This window comes from Ambystoma mexicanum, chromosome 13 (genome assembly GCF_040938575.1).
Source record: "Ambystoma mexicanum isolate Mex_15411 chromosome 13, UKY_AmexF1_1, whole genome shotgun sequence".
NCBI lineage: Eukaryota > Metazoa > Chordata > Amphibia > Caudata > Ambystomatidae > Ambystoma > Ambystoma mexicanum.
In genome coordinates this window covers 112,142,097-112,157,079 of record NC_090938.1, presented here as the reverse complement: position 1 = coordinate 112,157,079, position 14,983 = coordinate 112,142,097, and the positions used below count along the sequence as shown (strand labels likewise).

At 40.9% G+C, this 14,983-nt stretch overlaps 1 protein-coding gene across 1 annotated transcript in view; it reads left to right on the top strand.

Annotated features, from left to right (window-relative positions):
• Nucleotides 1–14,983, top strand: part of LOC138520950 (AMP deaminase 1-like) — a 137,141-nt gene that overhangs the window by 40,616 nt on the left and 81,542 nt on the right. The window contains exons 4-6 of the mRNA XM_069633402.1: nucleotides 284–449; nucleotides 3,325–3,532; nucleotides 4,384–4,513. Coding sequence (XP_069489503.1) covers nucleotides 284–449; nucleotides 3,325–3,532; nucleotides 4,384–4,513 — 504 coding nt within the window. The remainder of the gene's footprint in view (nucleotides 1–283; nucleotides 450–3,324; nucleotides 3,533–4,383; nucleotides 4,514–14,983) is intronic.

Sequence of the window (14,983 nt, the reverse complement as noted above, 5' to 3'; positions counted from 1 at the left end):
AAGGAAGTAATAATTTACATATGGTCTGAAGTGCTAATTCATTTGTTTTACTGTGCTCTGAAATGGAAGCAACTAGTACTGCGCTTACCTCCATAAGATGCTTCCTGATCCCCACAATCAGCTAAAATGTGTTTCTTTTAAACCATTTCAAGAGGACTTGTCCAGAAAACTAACATGGACACAGAAGCTCTCATTTAAAGGTTGTCTAGTAAAGCACCTTTCTTTGTTTACCATGTTTGAGACAACAACAATCGTCCATTTACAGAGCTCTTTTTAATTACAGGTGACGGTAGATGACTTTGAAGTCATCTCCCAGGACCTTTTCCGGGCCCTGACTATTCGTGAGAGATATATGCGCATGTCCTTCCAGAGGTTTCCGAGGACCACCTCCCAGTACCTTCGCAAGATTGAAGGAAAGACCTGGAAGGAGGATGATGAGGTTCACCCAGGTATGTCATGCAGCGTAAGAGACAAGGTGTAAGGGGGGCACCATGGGGTTCCTACTAGTTTTTAGTAGACAAAACCAACCGAGGTATCTTCTTTAAAACTGGTGGACCATTTAGTAGCTATAGTATTATGAGTATGTTACACAACAATTAGTACCAGGTTATGCATTATTAAACTGTTGTTAATCATTTGCTACATATTAGTGATATATTTTGCCCTGGAGTACACAGGGAGGTGTTAAAGGGAAACCTATTCAACAAGGAACCAAACCAAATGAGGGATTCTAAGATAATAGTGTCAGGAGGGAGGAATACATCCAATCAAGCGAAAGGCCTATGTTTAGAGGACCTAATATCCAGAATGCAATGCCCAGTCACTAGTTTACACCACACATTTCTAGGGCATTTGCACCTGAAAATGGGTCTTTCAAACCACTCACAGTCTCAGGGATGTTTAAGGTGCCCTAGAACACTTCTTCACGTGTACACAAGCACAGCAGAAGAGGGTCTACAGAGTAGACCCAGAAACAGGAATCCTAAGAGGAGATTTATGGGAAGAGACTATGGGGGTCATCAGGAGTTGGGCGGAGAGGTAAAAATGCTGCGGTAATGCTATTACCTCTGCATTACTGCTCCACCCAATCCTGAGTTTGGGTGGAAAGTGGGAGGTTTAACTCGAGCTTTGTGCTGGATGGAAAAACCTCCCCTTTCTGCCCATGTTCAGCGCTATTACCACTGGCGGTAATGGTACCAAAAAGCTCCATAGAGTCCTACAGACTCAAAATAAATGGGGATTAACAGCGCTATAGCAACACGGGATCCAGCGCAAATTGCGCCCGGCCAAGTTGCGCTAATGCTAACAGCATTGGGTGGTATCCGGTGCATTTATCGGCAGGATGCCACCCAACTCGTGACAGAGCCCTATAAGTAAAAGGGCAATAAAACATACATCTCTCCAATTTAATTGCAGATAATACATAGGCATGTTCGGTATTTAGATTTAGGTTAATAAGGTAGAATTAGGGAAAGGAAAGTCATGGAAGAGTGGCAGCCTAGCTAATTAGGGTTGTGCAGTAAAGTTGTTTTTGTGCCGCAGCTTCTGCCAGCACAAGATCTAGCCACTGATTTTGAAGCTAACAAGGAAGTAAAATTCCTTGAACATTGGCTTCAATATCATTTTTTCTTGGAGAACATTTTCTTTAAGTGAGAATGCAACACATGTTCAAGATCCTCTCAAATGTAATTTCTTAAGGTTATTGTCTCCCCATATTTATAAGAGAAAAAACAGAACCTCTGTGCGCTTAGAGGATGTTTCCAGGCATGCCAGTTAATAATGGTAGAGGGAGATTTTAGTGCTGTTGGGATTTAATGAGCTAGTGTTAATGTCGCCCTCTCCCTTTTGTCTTTCTGCAGATTCCTGTATGTTTTAAAGAAGCATTTGTAGATGTATTATTTTGTCCCACTCCCACTCCCCCGTCCCCGGTGAGGGCCAGGTTTGCCATAGTAAATATTAGCATTTGTGAATATTCTCTATAGAGGGGTCTATGGGGCTAACACTGGTTCCTGTGGAGATCTGCAAGCTCGGACCTGACAGCTCCTTATTCTAGTCTTTCCTATAAGTGTTTCACTTTCTACAGCGTGACTCACTTGACATAGCCACCTCCTGTTCTTAAGCTTTCCTATAATGTGGCATGTCTGGCTTGGCCCCCTGAGGCTCTTCCTCTCAGTCTCTCCCAACCCTCCTCTTGAAGCGACAACATGCCCAGTCTGGAGCGGGGTTCCGAACACCCTAGAAGCCTGGAGGCTGCTATCCATTTTTATAGTTTGGCTTGAGCATGGATTGTTCCACTGAGATTTGGTGGTCCTTTTCCAAATGATTTTAAGATTATGTGATTGGTGTGTGGTTTTTCCTAATAACTGTGCCCCAACCCACAAGGAACGTGGGCACCAATTGTCTGTCAGCCATGTTGGAATTATGCACCAGTCTCATGGTGGGTGGGTAGTCAATCCTTCTGGTTGCCAAGGCTGCAAGTTTGTTCCCTCGCCTATTGATACAGCCTGTATGCTGGATGTGTGCGGTTTTCCTTGTAGCCACATGTTACTCGTCAACCAGCTCAGTTTTACGTGCCCAATCCGCTTGTCAGAGTCCCGCAGTGAGTGTGGTATCGCGAACAGGGCCCGAAGCACTCTGCATATATTCTCCTTGTGTTCTAATAATGTCAAACCTTTGGTGAGGGAGATTTTCGTTTCATCGCTCTCATTTTGTCTCCATGACATAAAAATAGTACTGACCCCTTTCATGTGGGCTATGTCTCGTTGGGCCATCCTAGGGACCTGGTTTTGAAGTGGTGACTGTCTGGCACGAAATGGGGCCTTCAAGTGGAGCCCGGTGAAACTCTATGGAGGTCCCCTATTTACTGCATCCTTGGGTTACATCGCATATCTGCTGGCTGCCCCTTACGCGCCAGGTACCCTACTCTTCTCAACGGGAGTTTCAAAGGCTACATTGCCACAGCTCATGAATATACAACGACTGCACCTTATTATAAAGGGCCACTAGATGTTTCTCTTTTTCAACTTGTATTATTTCCTCCCTTTCTGCTTTTCTTTTGAATATTGAACAAAGAAAACTCTTTGATCATGAAGCGCACTGCTCAATCAAATCCTCAATGTTTACAGGTGATTTAACAACTCTGTGCATTCATTAGAGATACATGTAGCATAACTACAAAACAAGTTTGTAGAGTGCTCAAGATCTTACATTTATGTCGCTGTTGCCAGAAATGAATTCAACACCGAGCAAACTCTAGCATGACGTTGAGTTCTAGTTGGCCATCTAAATGGTTTCATGTTTTTTCACAATTCTCATTTTAACTAGAATTCACAGCTCCAATTGCGAAAGGAGAAGATCCGTTCAGAGTGGATAACCTCCCGGAAGACCTTGGATACACCACAAAAATGAAGAACGGAGTCATTCACGTTTATGCTGCTGGCAAGGATGAGCCGAAAGACCTACCGTACCCATCCTTAGATCGTTTTATAGATGACATGAATTTTTTAATTGCCTTAATTGCTCAGGGCCCTGTGTAAGTATTTAGCGCACACTCTTCGTGACTATGCACTGTGATTCCTTCCCTTCTTACCACCATGTGTTTGTAAAGGGTTGTGTGGGGTTAAATACGCTGCTGTAGATGTGTCACATGATTTTACAGAATGCCCTTCCCCAAACCACCCATTTTTAAATACTTCTTCATTAATAATAATGAACTAATATATATTTTTTTAATAGTCAGTGATTTTTTCCGCAGAATATTCTGCCCTGAGAAATATGTGATGTGAGTAATCAGCGGTAAAAACACTGCATATCGGTGCAGATACGCTATACCTTCTATCGTAAGATGTTAAACAATGTGATCATTATGTTTACAACACAAATTCATTGTTAATTGAAATGAGCATTGAGGGGGGGGTCGAGTTTAATGGCTGCATTAACTGCAACAAAAATGAATCTAGACATTTTTGTCCCTCACTCATCAGATGCAGTGATATTTGCAGATTTAAGCAAATCGGACAGTTTTCCTGTCCTGGGTCGCCGGCATAAATGGCATGTCCTGTCATCAACAATTTATCACTGACATTATGGCATCATCTGGAAACCTAGTTTATTAATACCACCTTTTCTTAAATAAAATGCTACCCTCAGACAATCTGATCAGGTGTGATCTGATATGCAAGTGCAAATAGCCAAACTTTCCACCAAGACATTTAAATGTATAAATTTAGACTGTACGCTGTGCCACAATACCGACTGCTCCCTATCATAACGTTTTTAGACATTTAATTTTTCATTAAAGTATCTATAGTTTAAATATAAGCAAAGTTATTTTACTAAACACGGTAATTTAAAAGATGTAAACTGCTTAAAACTTATTTCTAGAAAAACCTACTGCCATCGCCGGTTGAAGTTCCTCTCTTCCAAGTACAAGGTCCACGAGATGCTGAATGAAATGGACGAACTGAAAGAACTGAAAATGAACCCTCATCGAGATTTCTATAACTGTAGAAAGGTAAATATGTTTGGATTCTTGTGAAGGAAAGAGAGGCAAAATAATACATGACGGTTATGTGCCGACACTTATCTCTGTATCTGGTCAGAATACAAAGACGGCTGGTGGTACTTCTGACAATCCAAGAGTAAGAGCCTCAAAGTGCAAAGGTAAGGTGTAAAAGCAAGGCATTAGCCATTTACTCCTCACCTTTGCTCTCCAGGGAATTGCAGAGACATCTGGAGGCAGAGAAGGAGGACTATACGGAATTCGCAATGTGGTTGAACGCCTGCATGAGATTTGCATGCAGCAGTAAACCCAATGGATTCCACAGAAATCAATTATGTATGCCATCCGCAAAGAGTAACTTGCAAGTGACATTACCTTTGTCTATATAACAAAAAATAAAATGAAAGAGGAAAGGACATTTTGTCCGTTTTTAATCTTTCCTTTTCCACTGTTTTTTCTAACTGCGGAGAATTGCATGCAAGGGGATCCTGCAGTACGTAGGTCTTAATCCTGGAGGCCCACTATATACAATTAACACCTGAAAATGACCCTGTAAATCATTGTTACTACTGGTAAATTCTATGTGAATCAAATATCTGTCTACAGGGGTAACTCGCAGTGACACCTGGCATCGTCTTTTGGAATGTGCCCATAGGCCTTAAAATCAATGTTCTCAGTCTGTAAGATTGTTTTTGGAATTCAGGGAGAACAATGGACATGTTGCTCTACAGAAATACCCAGCTGGGCATGAAGTTCAGTATGTTACAGTTCAGCCTTAGAATGATCTAATGTTCTCTTCAGAGACAGTCACATTGAAGCTCTAAAACATATCCTTCCTATTACTTGTCTCTTGTGAGCACAAACAAGAGTTGTTGAGAAATCGCTTGAACAATCTGCGGCGTATTCCAACCTGAGGCATTTTATAATATGCATGAACATCCCCATTTCCCTTTGACCTGGCACAGTCATCGGGCCTTGAACTTACCATCAAACTAGATTACTGTTACTGCCACTGGGTCTACTGATAAATCCTTTAGATTACAATTGGTGGGAAGGCTATGTTAGTCTCCATTAATGCAGTAGATAGGACTCCATGGGAGGCTTGGAAGAATTAACAAGGGTGCTCATTCTGCCCATGGTAATACCTTCAAATACTGGATTAAAAGAGGACAATTTTCCTCCATCAATGGTCTAGAGATAGCTTCACCAATTTAAGTCCAACTTCGGCATGCAGTGAAGTAGGTGATAATTCTGTTAACGTCAAAAATGTACCTTACTGCCACATGGCTGGTTAAATGCTTGTATTGTTGATAGTGCTGTTGTGGCTGTAAGAGATGATGGGCCTCATCAGGAGGTTGGCAGGATCACGGCGGGGATACCGCCAATGCAAATAGCGTTACCGTTACTCGGTCCGGCGCAATTTGCACCGGATCACAAGTAGTTGCATAGCTGTAATTCCCCATTGGGTCTGCTGCACTAATAGCGCCCAAATCGTGCAGTGACTGGAAATGTTTACCTCCAGCAAAAAACCGGAGGTAAAATGCACACTTACCGCCCAACTCATGATTGGGACACCCCTAAATGCAGCAGTTATATTGTTACCGCTGCATATAAGACTAAGGCCCAACTCGTGATGAGGCTCCCTATATGTGTTAAAATGATCCTTTTTGCCATGTCTACACACACATATTCCAAAGAAAACATTGCTATCAATTGTATATACTGATCCTATATATATATATATATTACATGGCCACGGTAGTTATGGTTAAGTTGCTGTTTCCATAGGAATAGCACTTTTTGGGTGGATTATAACTTCGCTTCCCCTGGACGAATCCTCACCAAACGTTGCAAAAAAAGTATATGGGCCACTCTGAATTTGTTGCCAAGTTTGGTGAGGTTTGGTGCGGGGGTGCAAAGTTATAGGGGGTCCCAAAACTTCTGTTTTTCCCATAGACTGAATGGGGGAAAAACCTTGCGCACGGCTACAGGCCAAACCGCTGGACGGATTTTCACCAAATTTGCGGCAGGGGCTTGGTCCCGAAAGCATGCTTTTGTTAATTTGGTGACCTTCCGTGTAGTACTGTTCATAAACATTACCAAAAAGTAGGTCTGAAAAAATTAGTGATATCTATGTCTGCTTCACGGTCACACTTACCTGTTCGGTCCACGGACAAGATACCGATTGGCTAAGGGGTTGGCGTCATGACCGCAGACATGCGACGTCTCTGCCCATTGTCTGCTGCGAAATGTGTTCTGCGTCAGATTGTTTGGATGCGCCCGACATCTTGGATCCGCCGAAAGCAGAGCAACAACCAGCGTACACATGCTCTATTTATAAAACTCTTTTGCTGTGTCACAGAGTGTTGGGAAAGGTTCAGACAGTAAGACCTGGGTGATCAATGCATTTGTTCTGGGGTTCGGTCTTCATGATGTACTTTCTATGGACACCTTGTATGCACAGAAAATGTGGGGTGTAATAATGATAGCACTTCGGTCCATGCAGTGGACAGGAAGCTTCGAACTGTTGAAAGCACACGCGTAGTGGTAGCCAACATTGAAATTGACAACCTGCCGTGATTGCATTACTTTTTCTGATGTCTATTATTATATTCATTAGTACGCCGCCATGGGTGTCACATGCTACAGTGGTTGTGGCCAGGACCTAGAGTCTTGGATGAATGGCCGTCGGCTGAAGGCCTTCCTTCCAAGACTGTAGGCCCTGGCCACAACCACTGCAGCATGTCACCCTAGACCAAAGTTATAAGTACTAGACGTGGAAGCCACTGCACACCCATCCCATGTAAGATCTATGGCCATACAGCTAGGAGTGAAGCCTCTGGCCAGAAGCACTGAAGGATACCACACCTATAGAAAAAACCCCACTACCACACATCACTGAGGTGGTTGTGGAGAGACCCTGCACTCTTGGGTGCAAGGCCGAAGGCCATGCACCCAATAACACAGTTATAATCTCTTTATGATGTGTTTCCTATGGCCACCTTGTAGGCACAGAAAATGAGGGGTCCAATAAGGGCAGTATTTCAGTCCGTCCAGTGCACAGGGAACTTGTAACTGTTGTAAGGATCCGCGTAGTGGCAGCGAACATTAAAATTGACAACATGCTGTGATTGCATTACTTTTTCCTATGGCTATTATTATATTCATTAGTACGCCGCCATGGGTGTCGCATGCTACGGTGGTTGTGGCCAGGGCCTAGAGTCTTGGATGCATGGCCGTCGGCCGAAGGCCTTACTTCCAAAACTCTAGGCCCAGCCACAAATACTTCAGCATGTGACACCCATGGACACCCTCTTACTAATGTGTATCGATTGCCTGGTTGTGGGGAGTGTGTGCACTCTTGGGTGCAAGGCTGAAGGCCATGCCCCCAACAACAAAGCTATAACCTTTTCACTTATAAGCCCACATGGGTTTCATGTAGTGCGGTGGTTGTGGACAAGATGTGTACTTTTGGGTGCATGGTTACAGGCTGTATGCCATACACCCAAACATGCACCCAACAGGAAACTGGTAAGCACTGGAGTTATAAGCCACTTTACAACCATATATTGAAATGTATGGCAATACACCTAAAATTTTAGGCCCTGCCCACAAACAGTGCAGCATTTCAGACCTACAGAGACACCCCTAGTATTGAACATCAGTCAGGTGGCTGTGGGGGAGAGTCTGCAGTTATGAGTGCATGGCCGCAGGCCATGCACCCAACAGCACAGTTATATGTAGTGTACTTACAAGGTACAATGGGTACAATATGGTGTGGTAGTGCATCACTCTGGTGGCTGTGGGGAGGGGCTGCAATCATGGGTGCTTGGCCGAAGGCCATGCCCCCAAAAGTACATTTGTTCGTAGTGTAGTTATATGCCACAATGGATGTCATATGGTGTGGTAGTAGTGGCCAGGATGCAGAGTACTTGAACTAAGTAATAAGCACTGCAATTGTAAGTAACTATGCATTTGAAATACTGTATACCCATACATTCATAATGCTATGGCCTCAAACTCACCTTTGTAGCCAGTGGCTACAAACTACTGCACCATATCAGAGCTATTGGTACACTTGTACTATGCAACCTCATTAAGATGGTTGTGGGGAGGGTATAGCGTTTTGGGAGCATGGCCAAAGGCCATGCTCCCAAAACCAAGTGTGTACATAGTAAAATGACAAGGCACCATGGTTCCGATATGCTGTGGTGTTTCTGGCCAGGACCCAGACTCTTGACTGCATGCCCAAAGGCCATGCACTAAAGACTGAAGTCATAAGCAGTGGAGTTACAAGTCAATATGGGTGTGGTGTAATGCGCTAGTTGTGTTGACACCCTAGTGTCTTAGCTTCATGGCTGTAGATGATGGTCCGAAAAGTAAATTTATAAGTAGCTAATTTACAAGGACCATGTTTTTGATATGCAGCGATGGTTGTGGATAGGAACTATACTCCTTGTACCTTGGTCGTAAAGCGTAGGTGGTAGGTTACACACCGAAGATGCAAGGGCCAGCCTACAGGCACTGCAGTATATTAGTACCATAGATTAGACGTGTAGATTTGCATGTGTAGAAAATGACTGCCAATATACTTACTCCTTCCTTTGTTCAGAATCCACATACAATTTTTAAGTGGCTATCGTACTTGGCGGAAGTATCCCTTTTTCCATTTCTGTGATAAAAGAAAAAAGTATGTTAGTGTTTGCATTTTTTGAAAATGTACTTCATTGCATAATAGACAGTTTACCTTTTTTTTTTTTGGCCCTCATATTTAGTTTACAAACCAGTGTACTGTGCATTGCGCTCAGTTTCTGTGTTTGCTTTTCTAATCCTGGGGCCTGGCGAAAAGAAATCCTTGTCGGATTAAAAAAAAACTTCATTTACTATGGTACTAACTACTTCCTTGTTTCCTTTGAGTGTTTCCTTCATCTTTCTGATCAATGTTATGTTTGTTGCCTTTCTGCCGATTTTTAACAGTTAGATAACTGTAGGCGTATTCTAACTGCATTTGTTCCTACAGATTTGTGATACTCATTCATTTGTGTCGTTGTTATATCCTGTTTCCTTCATCTTTCCCATTAATGTTTTCTTTGTTGCCTTCCTGCCGATTTTTAACAGTTAGATACCTGTAGGCGTATTCTACCTGTGCATTTGTTTCCAACGATCTGTGATAATCATTTGTTTGTATCATTCTTAAATCCTCTTGGGTAGTTGGATACCTGTGGGCGTATTCTAACTGTTTGTAGTCTTTCACATAATTTGTTGACAATCTTGAAGTACACATTGTTTCGTAAATTTTGGCTTTAAGAACATTAAATACGCATTTGTTAGATTAGCTGGACATCTCTGCTTTAGAGTAATGGTGCTATCATTACATTCGAACCATCCACAATTCTTTTTAATGTATGCAGTGTAATAACCTGCATTGGTTGTAGCTCCTGCATGGTAGATTATACCTACTGTTGTAAAGGTTTTCTTTCCAAGTGACACTTTACCGTGCGTGAATCCAGTCAGTTTGCAGTTGTTTTTGGTGCCATCTGCATTATAACGTAGAAGCATAAGTATTATGTAGGCACTATGTGATTGTATCAGTAAGGTGGAGCGATTGTCTGAATTGCAAATAGTAGATAACCTGCCATGGTTTGCATTTTGTACAAGTTGCTGAAATGGAATGCTCTCACAATTTGGTATGGAAACATACACAATTCGCTCATTTGGGATTTCTTCCTGTATCACTTTGCTACAGAGAGCGCATTTATGTTTCCACATGTATGAAATTTGGAAGATTTCATTTACAGGTATGCTTTTGTTTTCCAATACTAATAGTGTGTACATTAGAAATTCTTGTGGATCTTCTTGTGAGTTCATAGTGAATCTCACCATTCCAGCACAGTCGTCCAATTGTTGCCTTACTCCATGAACACTGTATGTGTTGTCAGGATTGCTTGTTGCATTTCTATGCAGCACTAACATTTGCAAACACAATTGGTCTGTACTGTGCAGGTAAATATTGTTAACAATTGGTGGCATTTGAAATAGAATATTCATTGCTACATTTGCATAGCAACCTACTCCACTTTCATTTGCAAATTTGAATGGACCAGCAAGTTCTGTATCTGAGTGCATTTTTCGGTTTTTCTGTTGCTTCTTTGCCGACGTCCCTGGTTTACATTCCCTAATAGGTTCTTCTATATTTGTGGTAATTGATGAAACTTTAGCTTCTTTTCTTTTCTTTGCGGAATTTGCTGTTGAATTCTGTTGCATTTCTGTTTCATTTACTTTTCTTTTACCACCGTTTTACTTTATCTGGAACAGGGTAATGTTTCAGATGAGGGGTGTACAGTGAACGCAATCTATTGTATTCTAGGATGCAAGGAATATCAGCTTTGACTTTACTTGAATCAAAGTTCATTAGCAATAGACCGTCAAGTGTACGTAAGCGTGATAATGCTACGTAGCTCATGCCTTCCTTAAAGACTGTGTTTCCTATATCTAGCAACGCTTTGTCTAGGGTAAGACCTTGGGATTTATGAATGGTAACTGCATATGCAAGAGTTAGAGAAAATTGCTCTCTACGTACATACATGTCTTTGAAGAGAAGGAATCGAGCAATTGAGCACCCTATCCTTTTCACTTCTGAAACTTTATCAAAGCGAATATTTACAAACTGAAAGTTGCTATCACGTGGGTATGATTGAAAGCCAACAACTGTGCCCAGAGTTCCATTAACTAGCGCTTGCTCTACGTCAAGGTTACGTTTAAGCATTACTCTACAATTTAAGGATAATTTCAATATTTTTTCCAACCTAGCTTTGTTGGAGATTGAATTTTCTAAACTATTTAGTCTTGTTGTGGCTTGCTCACACATGGGTATTGTCATACCATGTACGTCTAGTTTGTCTGTGGTGCTAATTTCTATTATTGGTTGCATTTCTTTATTTAAAATTGTTTCATTGAATTTGAAACAGCTTGCAAGAGTTGGCATTAAGGCCATACAATTGACATTTTTGTGTGCAATTTGTTCCATAACATCAGTTGCACATGCATTATCGCCATAAACTTCATGTATATGCCGGTTTTTCAATACAATTTATGCTTCTTGCGATAATACACCAACTCTAATACTTTTTAAGATGTTGGCATAAGTGAGATCTGCAGATTGCCGCATGTTCTCAGTTAATTCTCTCTATTGGAAATGTTGCCAAAGGTTAACATTACCTATGCTACCAACAGTTTTCCGGCAGAGTTTGTGGCCTAAGGTTTTAAAATCGATTCAACTTTCACTGGTGTCAATTGTAGAAGATCTCCGAAAACGATAATGTGTTTCCCTGCAAAGAGTTCTTCGTTGTTATTTTTAAGTACTTCTTGCAATCTGAGATGAATCAAAGCCAACATTAGGTTGGAGACCATGCTCACTTCATCTATTAGTAGCATTTTCATTTGTTTCAATGCTCTGCGTAATTCCATTGCAGCTTCTGCAGAAAGTTTGTAATAGTCTAATTTATTTTGATCCTCTACTGGAAGCAGTAGTAATCGGTGTAAAGTGACACCGCCTATGTTGTAGGCAGCTAAACCTGTGGGGGCTGTTACAACAGCTGACAGTTTATTGTTTGTCAATTGTTGAAAGAACTTGCTGATGATTTTGATTAAGAATGTTTTCCCTGATCCAGCTTCACCACTCACGTACAGCAGTATAGGTTTGTAATTTTGGCAGGTACATTCTTTATTTTCGTGTTGTACACCATGTACAATTTGTTTTGTTACGTCTTCAAAAATGGTGCGCTGATCGTTGTTAAGTTTTGCTTGTTGTACAGTTAAGTGTTCTGTATCTTCTTGATACTGATACATGGTGTTTTCTACTTCTGCCATAGCTACTTCAGCCTCATTTGCTATTAGTGGTTGTCCTAATGGTTCTTGACTTCCTGTTACAGAAGGTTGACTACTGTCGAAAGAGTCCTTATCTAGTTGGGCCTGAAGTTCTTCTTCCTGTTGCTGCTCATCGTGTAACATTGTTTTGTACTGCGTAAAGTTCACATCGGTGATAGTGCTTTCATTTGATTTGAAAGCATCTTCATAGCAGTCATAGTTATCTAGTATGTCTTCCTATTTTCTCCATGGTTTGAAAAGTTGTAACAGAGACATGTAATATAGTTCTTTCTGTTGAGGAGTTTTTAATGACAATTTTACATGATTAATTAAGCTTTGTTTGGTAAGTTTCACTAAGCTCCCTTCACAATTGGTCACTCTATATCTACGTTTCCTTTCATCTGGTTTTACATTATTTTTGTATGCAAAGTTTTGAGATATGTGGTATAGACACATGCTTTCCCGAGTGCTACTCCTGTTCGGATAGTATGTGTCCAGTAAATTGTTTTTAGAATGTCTTGGCTGTTGGGATAATTTCTGGCAATTGTTTCTATGTCCGCACATGATTTTAGCGCTCTTTTTCTAGATTTTGCAGGACCAAGACTGAGCCATACTATGTTGTCTGATTTTCCATACAAAGCAGTGGCGGTTAAACGATCTGTTGCTTCAGAGGCGCCACATTCTCTATGAGAGAGCATTTTTATGCCTAGGCTGTACAATTTCTGTGATAATGTTTTGTCTGATGCTAGGTCATCCCAGAGGTCTTAAAGCTTTGTTTTTTCTGCTTTTGTTAAGTAGGCTGTAACATATCGTGCAACAGCAGTTGAATTGTCTGCAATGTACTGCACATCTATGTTTGCATTCCATAAGAGGGCAATGATTGCATTGTAATCATTGATATATTTTGATTCTTCCCTTCTTTTTATGTAATACATGTTCTTAGGTGATTTACCTTTAACACTATGTAAAACTGAAGACATAAAGTTGTTTACTTCACTTGTTTCTGTAACTGGTCTAGGGAAACCAAAGCGGCATTTGGTGTAGTATTTACCTTTGTTTTTGTATTTGCAGCGACAATATTTGCCACATTTGTGTCTTTGAAATTGTAAAATCTGCCCATGCAGCTCTCTATGTGTCTGTTGTGAAGGGATTTCACAAGTGACATATTTTTGGATAAACTGCCAAACAGTGCTATCACTGTCATGCCCAAATGTCGGTACACCTTTGATCCATAACAGCATGTGAATATGTGGTGCTCCTCTCGCTTGATATTCTTTTCTCCAAAGGAAGTGCTGCACTTCTCCAAGGGGAGGAACAGTTTTATTTCAAATAAAGTGTAGCATGGCAATGAAACGATGATGGAAATATCTTGAGACATTAACTGTATCTAGAGAGCAAAGTTCTCCAGGTGTTAATATATCTATGTTGTTTTTGTTGCTGTTTGCTATGCGTAGGAGCTCATGTAAATCTTCCCATGCATATTCTGCACAATTTAGCGTAATAAACCAAGTCGGTGGTCCAAGGTTTCCGATCTTGCAGCGCACGTCTCTGTGCCGACTGAACCAGTATTCCTTTGTACCGCGCATGTTTGCAAACAAATTTGTTATACTTGATTGTAAAACCTCATCTTTTTGCTGTACTTTTTGTATTGACTGCGTAGCTGCCATATTTTGAAAGTGGGTTCCAGATTTAAGAATGTGTGCAACTCCGTAACATAGTGTTGCTAATTCACTTTCATAGAGTAGGTGGAATATGTATTCCACATTTTGTCTAAATCTGGGATCTTGCGAATACATTTGCAATGAGCGGTATTCTGATGCCCCGATCTGAGTGGATCTATCATCGTATCTTCCACCTTTGCCAGTAGGAAATAGCAGTGGAAAAGCACGTGCTTCTATACTTTTTTCCCAAATACTCATTGGTGACCCTTTGGTTTATCGCATTTGGTAATTTTCTAGTGCATCATCTATGCTTTCATTGGAATGCAATGGATGAATTGTGTAATGGTCCAAAAGAGTGGATACTGTAGTAGGATCCAGAAGTTCAAATTGTCCAGTTTCTGATGGCTCTTGAATTATTTCAGTTGTTTCCCTTAAACTTTCATCAATATTTATTTCCTTGTAGTACTGATTATTGTCTTTTAGATATTGCAATGCTTGTCTAACTTTGTGTAAGTCCACTAATTGTTGCCAAAAATTTTTGTCCTTTGTTGGTACTCCATTTACCAAGACTATCAAAGAATGCTCTATTGAACAATCCACTCCTAGAGTGTGTACATTTTCCGTTAGATCTAATGGCAAATAAACTACTTTGCCACGAATGCCTTTGACCAATTTAGAGGCAGGTAATTTTGCTGTTTTTGGATGAAGGCGTATAATTGCTTGAAATGGGTGAACTGTTTGAATTATTATGCTCTCATACAAATTGAGCTGTTGCAGGATTTTTGGTAAGGAAACAATTCCAAATAATTTGCAATAGCACGTGAAGGAGTGTGGTTGTTGTCTAATTTTGTAGTACAGTAACTGCAACATATTAGGCGTTCAGTTAGTTCATATTTGTTTTCAGCTAAAAGGTACAGAGCTAATTCAAACCGTTTAGAGTCTTCATTGTCTTCTA